Here is a 15,938-nt window from a genome sequence, read left to right as displayed (position 1 = left end):
TGTAGGTGAAGCCAGGTGTGTGTGTGGGGGGGGGGGGGAGAGTAGGAACATGACAGGAAGAAGAGGTGAAGGGTAGAAGAAGAAGGAATCTGATAGGAGAAGACAGTAAACTATGGAATAAAGGAAAGGAGATGATGGGCAGATGAGGAGAAAAGAAGGTGTGAGAGGTGAACCAGAATGGGGAATGGAAGCAGGAGTAAGCCCTCCATCCCCTCCCGGGTTCTCATGTTATTTGAGCTCTTAGAAAAATAAGGAAACCAAAGTTGTACATAATATTTAAGCCAAGGTTTCACCAAAGCCCAATACAATTGTAATAAGACATCCCGACTCCTGTACTCAAATCCTTTTACCACAGAAGCCATTGTACCATTTACCATCATAAATACCTGCTGCACCAACTGTATATGTTCACATTCAACAAATGGTGCCCAAGCTCACCAAGATCTCATTAAGTGGATAAACGCACTTTTATCCAAGCTCTGCTCATCTGTACATTTTTAACTACTGCCTCAGTCTATCCTAATCACCTGGTACATCCTTCTCACAACTCGCTCTCCACCCATCTTTGCGTTGTCTGCAAGTTTGGAGATTTTACACTTCATTGCCTCACCTAACTTATTAATGCATGGTGAGTAGCTAGGGTTGATTTAAGCACTGGGTCAGATTGAAAAGATGAAGGGTGTTGGGGCCGAGGAGAGGGACAGGATCGCTGCCCCGCAGGGCTTAGTTATCTCTGCCCTGAACTGTGACTGTGACCTGCAACTGTTGCGCTCCTGGATTGGCTGCAGTGATGACTGGCTTTTTGGCTCTGAACTCACTTTCTTGAAGTTCAGTTCTAAATATTATTTGCTTATTTTTATTGTTTGCGCAATTTGTTTTTTTTCTGCACATTGGGTGTTTGATGGTCTTTGTGGGATTTGTGGCTGCCTGTAAGGAGACCAATCTCAAGGTTGTGTATAGTGTACGTACCTTGATAATAAATGTACTTTGAACTCTTGAAATTAACATAAGTGGCCTGTTCATGGAGACAGATAATGGTTGAAAAATACCACTTCTGATTTGAATTTGTACTTTTAAATCAAAAGGGTGCTGGAGCTTTCTGGATCTCAGCAAACAATGTGGCTGATAGTCTCTATGTCAGTCTCTCTAGAAAATAAACAATTAAGTACTGTCTGTAAATGCTTTTTTAATGTGCTAAGTACATAATATTCAGTAGATGAAATGTTCTTTTTATTGTTTTTTCTGTTCTATGTGACCTGAGTAAAGGCAAGCGTTGTGGGTGGGAAAGCAACTAACCTGGAGGTGGGAGGCAGAAGCAGACTGTGAGGACATTGGATCAGGGTGGCACTGCATAGTGAATTGCAATGAAATTAGATAGTGGACTATTCCTCTAATACAATTGAATACACATGCCTTATGTGGCGATGGGAATTAAGGTGCAAAGTACTTGGTGGAGTTGTATAGCAGGTAGTATTGCTGCCTTGAGGGACTAGAGTTCAGGGACAATTGTGACTTCCAGCATTGACTCTCAGCATTGAGTTTGCTAATTCTTCCCTTTACCTTGTGGCTTTCCCCCAGGTACTCCAGGGGCCTCCCACATTCAAAAGCTATCCTGAATGGTGGGTTAATTGGATACTGTAAGTTACTGCTAGTGTTGGCAGGCAATAGACAAATCAGGATAGAGTTGATGGCCATATCAGAAAGAATAAGTTACAAGGAAATAATTTGGCGAATAAGGTTCATTGAGCAGTCAGCATAAGCTCACTGCACCAAAATGGCCTCTTGTCATATTGTATAAGAAATGTAAGTGTGCTTGCACAGGGATGATAGGAAATGGACTGCAAGGACATTGGATCAGATTTGCATTGAAGCTTTCCAGAGCGGATTATGAGTTGTTAACAGTGAAAGCAGGATATTGGGGTATTCGTATTGAAGATGATTGATGAGGATGGGGCAGTGGATGTTAACTACATTACTACATTTACTGTAGTAAGGTAGGCTGATCCAGAAGGTTATAATGCATGGGATCCAAAATTACTTGGTAAATCAGATTGAAAATTGGGATGACAGACAGTGGTGGAGGGATGTTGTGTTGACTGCAGGCCTGTGACCAGTGGTGTTCCGCAGAGATCTCTGCTCTGATATGTAAATGAACTGGACTAAACTGTTAATGGGCTAGTTATTAAGTTGCAGCTGAGGGAAAAATGGTTAAGAGTTATGGAGGATGAAGAAGATTGCCAAAGGACACTGCAGAATATAGATCAGTTGGAAGTATGAGTGGAGAAATAGCAAGTGTGAGATGTTGCACTTTGGGAGATCTTACTTCCTAGATAAAAGACTGGAAGTCATGTTGCAGCTGTATAAATCTTCAGTAAAGCTACTTCTGAAATATTTTTTGCAGTTTATTGCAAAAAGCATGTGGAACCTTGCAGAGGTGTTGAAGTGATTCTACAGGATGCTGCCTGGATTAGATTATTAGCTATTAGAAAAGGTTGCTCAAATTTGGATTGTTTTCTGTGGAGCATTGAAGGGTGAGGAGTTATAAAATGACAAGAGGTGCCTAGAACGCACTGTCTGGGATAGTGGTGGAAATCAGTTATGATAATGACATTTAAGGGATACTAAGACTATGTAGGGAATGGAGGGATGTGGATCTTGTGACAACAGGCTAGCTCCAGTACTGTACTGTTTTATATTCTTATATTCTATTCCTCTGAAACAGTCAAACAACCTTCGTGTGCAAAGTTTGTAAAGAATATTGGAGGAATGGTTTGGATGCACAGAACAATATTCAAAGTAAACATTATTATCAAAGTACATATATGTCACCATATACAACCTTGAGATTCATTTTCTCATCCGCATACTCAATAAATTTATAGAATAATAACAATAACAAAATCAATGAAGGATCACCCAACTAGGGCATTTAACCAGATTATAGAAGACAACAAAATGTGACAATGTGCAAATTCAAAAAGATGAATTAATGGTAATGAATAAATGAACAAGGAGTATCAAGAACATAATACTAAGAGGCCTTGAAAGTGAGTCCACTGGTTATGGGAAAATTTCAATGATGGGGCAAGTAAAGGTGAGTGAACTTGTCCCAGTGGGTTCAAAAGCCTGATGGTTGAGGAGTAGTAACCGTTCCTGAACCTGGTGTGAGTTCTGAGACTCTTGTACCTTCTATACGATCTAATTGCAAATGCAGAGGACCAACAATCACCCTAACTACCAGTGATCCCACTGAGGTGAGTTTGGTTGGTATTAGACTTCTTTCTGTCAGAGGAATAGTTGTAGAATTACGTTGTAGGATATTGAGCTGTTGCCAACTGACTTTCTACTTTCCTGTCCCTCAGACAAAACCTACAGGGTGTTTAAGTTAGATACAGGTGTACTGGCCTGATCCCAGTCCTAGCAAGTGATCACCTTTTCAGAATCAGCCATTATTCTACTAGAGGATAGGGATATAATCCTTGAGCTTCAAACAGGAAAAATAGAGGGAACTATTCTGCAGCCAGCAATAGGTGTTTTTTTTTACTGGGCAGCACAAGCACAAATATTGCCATAGTATTATTTTTGGGTACTGAGACAGCTACAGCCAATCATGATGCAATATCCATTCTTTAAAAAAAACTGTATACTACCTTGGCAATAGAAAACATATGCACTAGATAACATTACCTTTGCTTCCCTTTAACTTTACACGGTACCTGGCATGTTGGATTATTCTGTTGCATATTTCATTCAATAAAGACATCTGAGAAGATGCATGTATGCTGAAAATATAGTGTGTGCACCATCTTTTTTTCTTACTTTTATCTTCTTATATATGAAATATACTTTCACAGTTGATCCAGTAAAATTAACCCTCTTGAGGAAAGAGCAAGCTGTTTCAGTTCTTGACAAAAGTTGAAATTTGATTGAACAAATATTTGCAGTAAATGCTTTCAGCCTGTCTAAGCTTCTGATATTGACGTTCTGCCTCTCTATCAATGATGTACAAAAACACTATTCCCTTTGGGCTGAGATATGTCAAACTGGAAGGTTTCAGTGCCCAAAAATCTGTTTAACTGCTGGCTTGTAAGTTGCACCATGTGCAGTCAAGAACAGTTGGGATTTGAGTGCAGTTCTAATTGCTAGGAGGTGCTCTCACTGACATGTCTACTGACATTGAAACTAAGGATGCTTGAATGAAGGAAAATGGAAAAACAATTCCTCAGAATAATTATATTGGTAAATGAGAAATTATGTTATATGGGCTGCATTTAAGAAGAGACCTGCAGTCATTAACATTTTGCAATTACCACTTAATAGCTTCAGAGTGTTTCATTGGTTGAAGGAGGGTATATTTTGGGTGGTAGAGCAAATCATAAACACAAGAGATTCTGCAGATGCCCGAAATCTTGAGCAACACACAAAATGATGAAAGACTCAGCCAAAATCTATTTTCTGTATTCATATCTGTGGAATTCATTACCACAGGTGGCTGTGGAGGCCAAGACATTGAGAATATTTAAGGCAGAGTTTGATAGATTCTTGATTAGTCCGGGCATGAAGAGATACAGAGAGAAGGCAGGAGATTGCAGTTGAGAGGGAAAATGGACCAGCCATGATGAAATGGTGGATAGGTCTATACTAATCCTACACTAATTCCATTTTATTCTACACACATTCCTGTCAAATTCATTCACTGGAAGAAATTTACAGACGCTTATCAATGTACAGATGAATGCACTCCACACAGACAACAGTCAGCGTCAAGATTGAACCAGGATCTCTGGTGATGTGAGGCAGCAACTCCACTAGCTGTGCTCCCAAAATTGACTCATTTGAATTAATTTAACCAAAGATGGTGGAGCAGCCAATCATCCAATCTACTGGGTGTACTGAATGGAGGCACCCATGTTTTGAGTTGCAAAATTGGATGATGTACAAGTGAGTTGCTAGTTCACCTAGAAGGAGTGTTTGAAGCTCGGGACTGTGCAAGGAAAAGGGAAATAAATGTGTTGTATAGAAAGATGGGAGAGTGAGTGTTGTTGGAGAAAGTGTATTTGGAACACTTGATGAGGGGGCCAAGGTCTCTGATCTGATGGCACCACATCAGAGATGCTGGAAATTGCAGACTGATTTATTCAAAGTGGAAAGTAAAAGCAACATAAATCCTTGTTCTTTAAGAAGATGGAAGTGGTGGTGAGGGTGAGGAGAGCAGAGATGCAGAAACTAAAATGAATGCATATAATGGTTTACCAATTTCCTGTAAGGCTCTTTTACATTTCAGGTTGAAAACAGTTAATATGATTAATAGGAAGAATCAGCATGAAGGCATGTCCTTAATTGGAAAAGCTTTTTGTATGGGACAGATTAGATAGGCATGGATTCCTATGCACCTCAGATTTTTGAATTTTCTCCCCATTTAGAAAAGAGTCTACACATTTAGTCCTTCTACCAAAGTGCATGACCATACACTCCCCTACATTATATTCCATCTGCCACTTCTTTGCTCATTTTCCCAAGGTGTCAAAATCCTTCTGCAGACATCTTGCTTCCTGAATGCTACCTGTCCCTCCACCTAATGGAATCATGTTTATTATCACTGGCATACGTCGTGAAACATTGCAATACGTAATAATAAAACCTGTAATTTACAATTAAGAGGTATATATATTTTTAAGTTAAACTAAGTATTGCAAAAGGAGTAAAAATAGTAGTGAGGTAGTATTTGTGGGTTCAATCTGATGGCAGGGGAAGAAGCTAATCCTGAATTGTTGAGTGTGTATATTCAGGCTGCTGTACCTCCTCCCTGATGATAGGAATGAAAATAGAGCATGTCCTGGGTGTTGGGGGTGGGGGGGGGGTCCTTAAAGATGGATGCTGGCTTTTTGAGGCATCGCTCCTTGAAGATGTCCTGGGTGCTGGGGAGGCTACTGCCCATGATGGAGTGGACTAAGTTTACAATTTTCTGCAGCTTATTTCGATCCTTTCCAGTGCCCCCCCCCCCCAATTCCAGACAGTGATGCAGCCAGTTATAATGCTCCTCGCAATACATCCGTAGAAATCTGTGTGCGTCTTTGGTAACATTCCAAATCTCTTCAAACTCGTAATGAAATATAGCCATCGTCATGCTTTCTGTGTAACTGCATCAATATAATGGCCACAGGAATGTTGACATACAGGAATTTGAAATTACTCACCCTTTTTACTTATGATCCCTCAATGAGGACTGTTGTGTGTTCCCTCATCTTACCCTTTCTGAAGACAACAGTCATTACTTTGGTCTTATTGATGTTGAGTGGAAAGTTGTTGTGACACCACTCAACTAGCTGATCTATCTCATTCCTGTATACTTTCTCATCATCACCTGAAATTCTCCCGACAGTAGTTGTGCCATCAGCAAATTTCTAGATGGCATTTGAGCTCTGCCTAGCCACATACTCATGGGCTTAGACAGAGTAGAGCAGTGGGATAAGCACACATCCTTGAGGTGTATCAATATCAATTATCAGCAAAGTGTAGATGTTATTTCCAATCTTCACTATCTGTGGTCTTCCAGATGATCCAGTTGTAGGGGGAAGTACAGAAGCCCAGGTTTTGGTGCTTTTTGATCAGAACTGTAGGAATGATTGTGTTGAACACCAAGCTGTATTCAATAAACAGCAGCCTGACCTAAGTATTAGTATTGTCTAGGTGATCCAAGGCTGTGTAAAGAGCTAATGAGATCACATTCTCTATAGATCTAATGCAGCAATAGGCAAATTCCAGTGGGTCCAGGTCCTTGTTTGGGCAACAGTTGTTTCTAACCATAACCAATATCTCAAAGCACTTCATCACCATAGATGCTACTGGGCGGTAGTTGTTAAGGTGGCTCAAAGTTCATCCTGCCGTTCTTGGTTACTGGTATGATTGTGCCCTTTTGAAGTATCATCTGCAAACATGGCCATAAACCCATCAATTCCATCATAAAAATCGTTGATATATAATGTGAAAAGAAGCAGTCCCAATACTGACCCCTTTGGGACACCACTAGTCACTAGCAACCAAATAAAATAGGTCTACTTCATTCTCACTCTTTGCCTCCTGCCAATCAGCCAATCTTCCATCCATTCTAGTATATTTCCTGCAATGCCATGTGCTCCTATCTTGTTTAGCAGCCTCATGTATGACACCTTGTCAAAGGTTTCTGAAAATCCAAGTAAACAGCATCCACTGACTCTCCTTTGTGTATCTTGCCTGCTATTTCCTCAAAATATTCCAGGAGATTTCTCAGGCAAGATTTCCCCTTGAGGAAGCCATTCTGACTTTGGACTGCACATGCCTCCAACTACCCTGAAATTTCATCCTTAATCATAGATTCTAACATCTTCCCTCTGAGGTCAGGCTAACTGGCCTCAAATTTCTTTTACCTCCCTCCCTCCCTTAGAGTGGGTGACATTCCAGTCCACCAGAACCATTCCTGAATGCAGTGATCCTTGAAAGATTATTATTAAAGTCTCCACAATCTCTTTAGCTATCCCTTTCAGCTTCTTAAGCACCTTCTTACTTACATTACTGCCCCCTGACACTATCAAATTTCTGGCATACTGTTAGTGTCTTCCACAGTGAACACTGATTCAAAATACTTATTCAGTTCATCCATCACTTCCTTGTCCCCAATTACAACCTCATCAACATCATTTTCCAATGGTCCAATATCCACTCTAGCCTCTTTTTTACTTTTTATTTATCTGAAAAAAACCTTATAAAATCCTGTTTTATATTACTGGCTAGCTTGCCTTCATATTTCATCTTTTCTCTCCATATTTCTGTTTTATTTGCCTCCTGTTGTTTTTTAAAAGCTTTACAAGTCTCGCTAACTTCCCACTTTTTTACTATATTATATTCTTTCTCTTTTGCTTCTATGCTGTCTTTAATTTCCCTTGTGAGCTGTGTTTGCCTCATCCTCCCTTTAGAATACTTCTTCATGTTTGGGATGTATCTATTCTGCACCTTCTGAATGGCCCCCAGAAACTCCAGCCATTGCTGTTCTGTCATCATCCCTGATAGTGTCCCCTTCCAATCACTTTTGTCCAGCTCCTCTTTCATGCCTCTGTGTTCCCTTTACTCTGTTGTAATACTGATACATCTGACTTTATCTTCTCCCTTTGAAACTCAGAAGTGAATTCTATCATATTATGATCATTGCCTCCGAAGGGTTTCCTTTGCCTTCAGTTCCCTAATCAAATCCAGTTCATTGCACAGCACCCAATCCAGATTTGCCTTTTCCCTGGTGTGCTCAACCACAAGTTGCTCTTTAAAAAAAACCCATCCCATAATCATTCTATAAATTCCATCTCTTGGGATCCATCACCAACCTGACTTTCCCAATTTTACATGATTTTCTATCTCCCACTGTAATTTGTACCCTTCATCCTGGTTATTTTTGGAGGCCTATATATAACTCATATCAGGATGTTTTTACCCTTGCAGTTTCCTAACTCTACCCACAGAGGTTCTGCATCTTTCAATCCCAGTTCACCTTTTCCTAAGGATTTGTTTTATTATCAGTGTATAATACACCCAGTAGCCACTTTTTTGGGTACATCTGTTCACCTGCTCTTCAGTCAGTCAATCATGTGGCATCAACTCAATGCATAAAAGCATGTAGACATGGTCAAGAGGTTCAGTTGTGCAGACCAAATATCAGAATGGAGAATTGTGATCTAAGTGACTTTGAAAGTGCCAGATGGGGTGGTTTGAGTATCTAAGAAACTGCTGATCTCCTGGGATTCTCATGCGCAACAGTCCGTAATGTTTAGATAAAATGCTGTGAAAAGCTAAAAATATCCAGTGAGCAGCAGTTCTGTGGGCAGAAATGCCTTGTTAATGAGAGAGGTCAGAGGAGAATGGCCAACTGGTTCAAGCAGACAGGAAGTTGACAGCTCAAATAACCATGCGTTGCAACAGTAGTGTGCAGAAAAGCATCTCTGAATACACAACACATCTAATCTTGAAGTGAATGGGCTACAGCAACAGAAGACCTTGAACAAACGCTCTGTGGCCACTTTATTAGGTACAGGAGGTTATCTAATGAAATAGCAGCTGAACACGAAGAAATCTGCAGATGCTGGAAATTCAAACAACACACACAAAATGCTGGTGGAACACAGCAGGCCAGGCAGCATCTATAAGGAAAAGCACTGTCCAGATTTTGAGCTGAGACCCTTCGTCAGGACTAACTGAAAGGAAAGATAGAAAGAGATTTGAAAGTAGTGGGGGGAGGAGGAAATGCAAAATGATAGGAGAAGACTGGAGGGGGTGGGATGAAGGTAAGAGCTGGAAAGGTGATTGGCGAAAGTGATACAGAGCTGGAGAAGGGAAATGATCATGGGACGGGAGGCCTCGGGAGAAAGAAAGGCGGGGGGGGGTGGGGGAAGCACCAGACGGAGATGGAGAACAGGCAGAATGATGGGCAGAGAGAGTGAAAAAATACCAAACAACTAAATATGTGAGGAATTGGGTAAGAAGGGGAGGAGGGGCATTAACGGTTAGAGAAGTCAATGTTCATGCCATTAGGTTGAAGGCTACCCAGCCGGTATATAAGGTGTTGTTCCTCCAACCTGAGTTTGGATTCATTTTGACAGTAGAGGAGGCCATGGATAGACATACCAGAATGGGAATGGGACATGGAATTAAAATGTGTGGCCACTGGGAGACCATGTTTTCTGTGGCGAACCAAGCATAGGTGTTCAGTGAAACGGTCTCCCAGTCTGCATCGGGTCTCACCAATATATAAAAGGCCACACCGGGAGCACCGGACGCAGTATACCACACCAACCAACTCACAGGTGAAGTGTCGCCTCACCTGGAAGGACTGTCTGGGGTCCTGGAATGGTGGTGAGGGAGTAAGTGTAAGGGCAGGTGAAGCACTTGTTCCGCTTACAAGGATAAGTGCCAGGAGGGAGATCAGTGGGAAGGGATGGGGGGGATGAGTGGACAAGGGAGTCGCATAGGGAACGATCCCTGCGGAAAGCAGAAAGGGGGGGAGGGAAAGATGTGCTTGGTAGTGGGATTCCGTTGGAGGTGGCGGATGTTACGGAGAATTATACATTAGACCTGGAGGTTGGTGGGGTGGTAGGTGAGGACAAGGGGAACCCTATCCCGAGTGGGGTGGCGGGTGGATGGGGTGAGGGCAGATGTGCAGGAAATGGGAGAGCAAACACAAGGAAATCTGCAGATGCTGGAGTTTTTGAAACAACACACACAAAATGCTGGTGGAACACAGCAGGCCTGGCAGCATCTATAAGGAGAAGCACTGTCAACATTTCAGGCCGAGACCCTTCGCGTTTGAGAGCAGAGTTGATGGTGGAAGAAGGGAAGCCCGTTTGTTTAAAAAAGGAAGACATCTCCTTTGTCCTGGAATGTAAAGCCTCATCCTGAGAGCAGATGCGGCAGACGGAGGAATTGTGAGAAGGGAATAGCCTTTTTGCAAGAGACAGGGTGGGAAGAGGTATAGTCCAGGTAGCTGTGAGAGTCTGTAGACTTATAGTAGAAATAGCCGCTGAATGTATGTTACCAAATACTAACTTGAGATTCTTTTTCTATGCAGGCATTTATAAGGGGAAAAAAATCAATAGAATTTAAGAAAAAGTATATGTAAACAGACTAAGATTGACTTACAGTCAATGTGCAAAAGAAGATAAACTGCAATTTAAAAAAATAATACATTGAGCATAAGTTGTTAAGAGTCCTTGAAATGGAGTCTGTGGATCCTGGAATCAGTTCAGAGTAGTGGTGATTGAAATTATTCACATCAGTTCAGGAGCCTGATGATTGTCAGATAATAATTGTTCCTGAGCCTTGTAGTGTGGGACCTGAAGCTTATGTACTTCTTACCCAATGATGATAGAGAGATGAGGGCATGGCCAGGATGGTGGTGGTCTTATGCAGCTTTTTGTGGCAACGCTCCATGTAGATGCATTTAATAATGGGGAGAGCTTTGCCTTAAACAGCCAAGATCAGAGAGCACATCTGAGGTGAGAGCAGTTGCCCTTGACATCAGCGCAGCACTTGACTTGCGTGTGGCATCAGTAGTCAAGTACAATTCAGATGTGGCCCCAGTGGCTGGAGGTAAGTGTTGGTCAAAGTAAAATTCTGAAGGTTAGTCATACTTCACTGCAGAGTGTAAGCAGTGTCCAAGACCCAGCCATCAGTTTCTTGGTCTTGCTTTCATCACAGCACCAGAAGTGAGGATCCTCATTTAGATTACACATACATTCACAGCCATCAGCAAATGAAACAGTTCATGCCTGAGTTGAAGTTACAGAAAATGTCTGATATATGGAAGGTAACACAAGAGTGCCAGGCAATGAGAATCTCCAATAAGAGGGTCTAGCGATCTATCCTTGGCATTCTGCGGAATCACTATTGACCAGAGACTCTATTAAACCGGCATCTAAGTACTGTGACAGCTCAGATGTTGGGTATCCTTGGCTGAGTGATTCACTGTTAACACTTCACAATCATCCTGCCAGCAGTGAGTTTCATGTGTAGAGTGGGATGAGTGCTGTTTAAACAACTCTCAAGAACCTTGACACCTTTTAAGATAAATCAGTCTACTTCATCAACAATGTTCCCTCTAATTTGTAATGGCCAGTGTGAGCAAAAATCTTGTGCTGGGCAATATGTTTCCCAGTGACAACATGTGCACACTGAATTTTATATTTAAAGGTACTCATTTTAACAGCTAGAAAGCCATAAAGCCATTCTGCTTTAAATGAACTAGCAGTTCTTTTGCACTTAACGCCCTTTGCTTCTTTGAATCAAAAATTTCTTCAATAAAAACAGTATAAATAAGCCAGTTCTAGAATCTGCAGGCAAATCATTGCAAACTCCATATTGTCCATACCGTCAAATCATTGCAAACTCCATACCGTCTGCATCAGAAACTGGAAAGGAAATATGTTTGTGTATGATCACGCCAACAAGGTAGAGGATGACAACCTTTTATGCGCAGTTTAAATCCCTTTGTGAGCTAGTAGCATAAGGTGAGAGTGCGCGCACACCTCAGTTGGAACCACACCACCAGGTTCAAGAGCAGTTATTACCCTACAACCATCAGGCTATTGAACCAACATGAATAACTTTATTCACTCCAACAGTGAATTGATTCCACAACCTGTGGACTCATTTTCAAGGACTCCACAACTCATGTTCTTGATATTTATTGCTTCTTTATTTTCTTTTTTTTTTGTATTTGCACAGTTTGTTGTTTTTTTTGCACATTGGTTGTTGTTCTCCCTGTTGGGTGTGGTCTTTCATTCATTCTATTGTGTTTCTTGTATTCATTGTGATTGTCAAAAAGAAAAGGGATCTCAGAGTTGTAAATGGTGACATACATGTACTTTAATAATAAATTTACTTTGAATTTTATCTATCCCAACAATGCTTGAGAAGGTGGTGATGAGCCATCTTCTCGAACCACCGCAAGTCTTCTGGTGGAATTATTCCCACAGAGATTTTGGGATGGCATTCTTCTGGGAAACATGACAACCAAGCCCACAAAAAGCAGTGACATCAGGTGATGAAGTTCCAGTGATATGTTCTTTCAAATCAGGACAATGTGCAACTGGAAGGGGAAAGTGCTGATGGTGACGTTCTCAAATACCTGCTGCCCTTGTCCTTGTTGGTAGAGGTGGTAGGTTTGGAAAGTCTTGCTGCAATAGCATGGACAGCCTGTTACGTTGCAGGAATAAACATGCAGTGCAATAGAGAACTGATGGACCTTGTTCCAACTGAGGTGTGCACGCACTCTCACCTTATGCTACTAGCTCACAAAGGGATTTAAACTGCGCATAAAAGGTTGTCATCCTCTACCTTGTTGGCATGATCATACACAAACATACTTCCTTTCCAGTTTCTGATGCAGACGGTGTTGACAATATGGAGTTTGTAATGATTTGCCTGCAGATTCTAGAAACCTCTGGTTTCCTTTGTCTGAAGTCAATAATCATCTCATTCATCTTGTTGACATTGAGAGATTGTTGTTATGGCACCATTCAGCCAGATTTTCAATCTTCCTCCCATATGCTGATTCATCACCACCTTTGATTCAGTCAACAGTGGTGTCATTGGCAGACTTAAATATAACATTGGAGCTGTGCTTAGCCTTATAGTTATAAGTAAAAAGTGAATAGAGCAGGGGGCTAAGCACACAGCCTTGTGATTTACTTATGCTGAAGGAAATTGTGGAGAAGGTGGTGTTGCAAATTCGACTGACTGGGTACAACAAGTGAAGAAATCAAGGATCCAGTTGCACAAGGAGGTACTGAGGCCTAGGACTTGAAGCTTATTGATCAGTTTCAAGAAATACTGTATTCCAAAATACTAATAAATAAACTGTGTGGGGATTAGTTTAAAAAAAACTGAATAGTGACTCAGTGTATTCATCTTAATATATTGTCTTTCTTGCTTGAATGTTGGATTAATTTTATACCTCCAGATTCTGCGTTTAGCAGGCAGTCAGACAGCCTGTTTCCCCTTCCTGCCATTTCCACCCTGGAACTGTCTGCTAGGGGATGCAAAGCATCAGTCATGGTAACTAGCCTCACAGTTTTTCATCTGTCCAGTTTCCTTCTTTTCCAGTGTGGAGTCAAATCATCCAAAACTAGTTCTTTTTTTATTGTTCTGTTTTGAACAAGCTCTTGCTGAATTTTAACAAGCTTTTGACTTTCTAAAGGGTCAGGTTTGAAATCACCTCACCATCTCCTATAGCTCAGTCATGGAAGAACAAGCATTTTGAAGGAGCTGCAACCAGTGTTGAATATGTTAACCTCAATGAGGAGGTGTTCAAGATGGCAGCTGGTTATGTCTTGAAAAAGGTCTGAGTTAGATTGTATTGTTTGTCCTTGCCGCTAATGGACTCCAACTTAGTAATTCTCTGCTACCAAGGTACTCAAACCCCTGTTTCTGATTTCCCTGACAGTCTCAGCAAGAAGTGATTTGATTCCTATTAAAGGTGCACAGACATCTCATTTTGTGTTGGCTAAATGACATTTTACGATCTCAAGACCAGAACTAATGCAGAGGCAATTCATTTGAGTGTTTCCTGGGATCTCCACGTGGTTTACATCTTTTATTCATTGCCACAGAGCAGCAGCTTTGCTTCTGATGTTGGGAAGAAACCAGCAAACAAACTGGTTTGGTTATTACGCAGCTAACAGGATCAAGTTGCTCAGAAACAAGGGTTTGTTGATAGGCTGTTTGCTGGGTGCTATCAGGCAGTAAATAAAACGTCAACGAAATGCTCCAAGGAGAATGATCAAAGTGTATTCTGTCTTGGTACCATTCAACCTAGTAACGGCATGAATATTGATTTCTCCTTCCAGTAACCAAATTCAACCCTCCACCCCATTCGCCACTCTGACTTTTGACTTCTTTTCACCTACTCATTACTTTCCCCGGGTCCCCCCCTTTCCCTTTCTCCTAAGGTCCTTCTCCCACCCTTTACCTTTCCCACCCACTTCACCTCTCATTTTCCAGCTAACTTCTCTCTCCCCCCCCTCCCCACATTTTTATTCTGGCATCTTCCCCTTCCTTCTCGGTCTCAGCCCAAAATGTCAACTATTCATTCATTGCCTGACCTGCCGAGTTCCTCCAGCATTTTCTGTGTGTTGCTTTGGATTTCCAGCATCTGCAGATATACTCGTGCTTATGATCAAATCTATACAGAGGATAAATTTCCAAGAACTGATTTGCTATATAGTAATTGACATATTCATTCAAAATATACGATTCACACCTTTTTAAATCATCCTCTAAGTAAGCATAAATGTTTTCTGTTTACCCTGCTTCAGGAGATGCTCCAGAATATATTCCAGGAGAGGATGCTTTGTCTCGCATCCGGCGACTGATTGCTGAGGGCTGGATGACGGCAGTTGTACAACGAGAACAAGGCACTACCACTGCCTCCATGGGAGGCTTTGGAAACAACATTATCGTCAGCCACCGAATACACCGAGGTTCGCAGACAGGCAACGAAGCCCTGACACGACTGAGTGCACACCCACCAAGTACCCTTGGCAGAACAGAAATGGACAGTAGTTACAGTCATATTCTGGTGGACTCTGCCGTCCCCAGCAACTCCAACAGCTTAGTGACAGATTTCAGAGAAAGTAACGAAAGGGATCAGACATTAGAACAGCTCAGCAGAAGCAGTGCCCTTGGGGATGATGGGATCTTTGGTCAACAACCCACGACTTCTATGGACACGGGTGCCCCTTTCCATCCTGTCAGCGCACACAGCCCCAATATCGTTGATAATACTGATAATCATGGCACTGACAACAGGGGCTCAGACAGGAGGTAAAATCAGGTGCTCTGCTGTTCAGGGTAAAAGAAACAAAAAAAAATGCATGTCCCATGGTTTGTATGTGTAGAATCTAGCTAAAACAGCCAAGGAAATTCCACTTACTTGTTTTTAGTAGAATTTGATTTAAGTTGTTTTTCTTTCCCTTTTTTTTGTAAACTGGTAACTTGTTATTTTAGAGAAATGGAATCTAGTTAAGTGCAAGCAAAAGAGACCTATGTGAACACCAAAGATCACAATAACGAATAAAAACTCTTTAAAAACTGGAAGAAGATCTTTGCCAATGTGATTAATTTATTTTAAGCCTAATGAAGTTGCACTAGACTTTCTCATTCCAATTGTCATTTAGTATCTGTGGAGAAAGAGAGAGACAGATAATGTTTCAGGTGATGATGAACTGTCCACAATTTCGATCATTAACTTCTTTTTCGTCCTCTCCATCCTGGATGCTAATTGAAGCTTTCTCTCTGACAGCAAATTTCCACTCATATGGCCAAATTAAAAATCATTACAGAATGTTCTCAGCCAAAATACAAACTGTTTGAAACAAGGCATTTTGCATATATTAATATAATAGAAATGTAATCCATGA

At 41.3% G+C, this 15,938-nt stretch overlaps 1 protein-coding gene across 4 annotated transcripts in view; it reads left to right on the top strand.

Moving 5' to 3' along the window:
- The window catches only part of LOC132397135 (activating molecule in BECN1-regulated autophagy protein 1-like), a 412,487-nt gene extending 396,862 nt beyond the window's left edge, over positions 1-15,625 (top strand). For 3 of the 4 annotated variants that reach the window (XM_059975484.1, XM_059975485.1, XM_059975486.1), the window contains one exon: positions 14,835-15,625. In XM_059975484.1, the coding sequence (XP_059831467.1) occupies positions 14,835-15,346 (512 nt within the window). In that variant the 3' untranslated portion in view covers positions 15,347-15,625. The remainder of the gene's footprint in view (positions 1-14,834) is intronic. The other variant, XM_059975487.1, reaches the window with a different exon arrangement.
- The last annotated feature ends 313 nt before the right edge of the window (positions 15,626-15,938 follow it).

This window comes from Hypanus sabinus, chromosome 7 (genome assembly GCF_030144855.1).
Source record: "Hypanus sabinus isolate sHypSab1 chromosome 7, sHypSab1.hap1, whole genome shotgun sequence".
Lineage (NCBI taxonomy): Eukaryota > Metazoa > Chordata > Chondrichthyes > Myliobatiformes > Dasyatidae > Hypanus > Hypanus sabinus.
The sequence above is the reverse complement of the archived record's forward strand: the minus strand, read 5'-3'. Positions and strand labels throughout refer to the sequence as shown.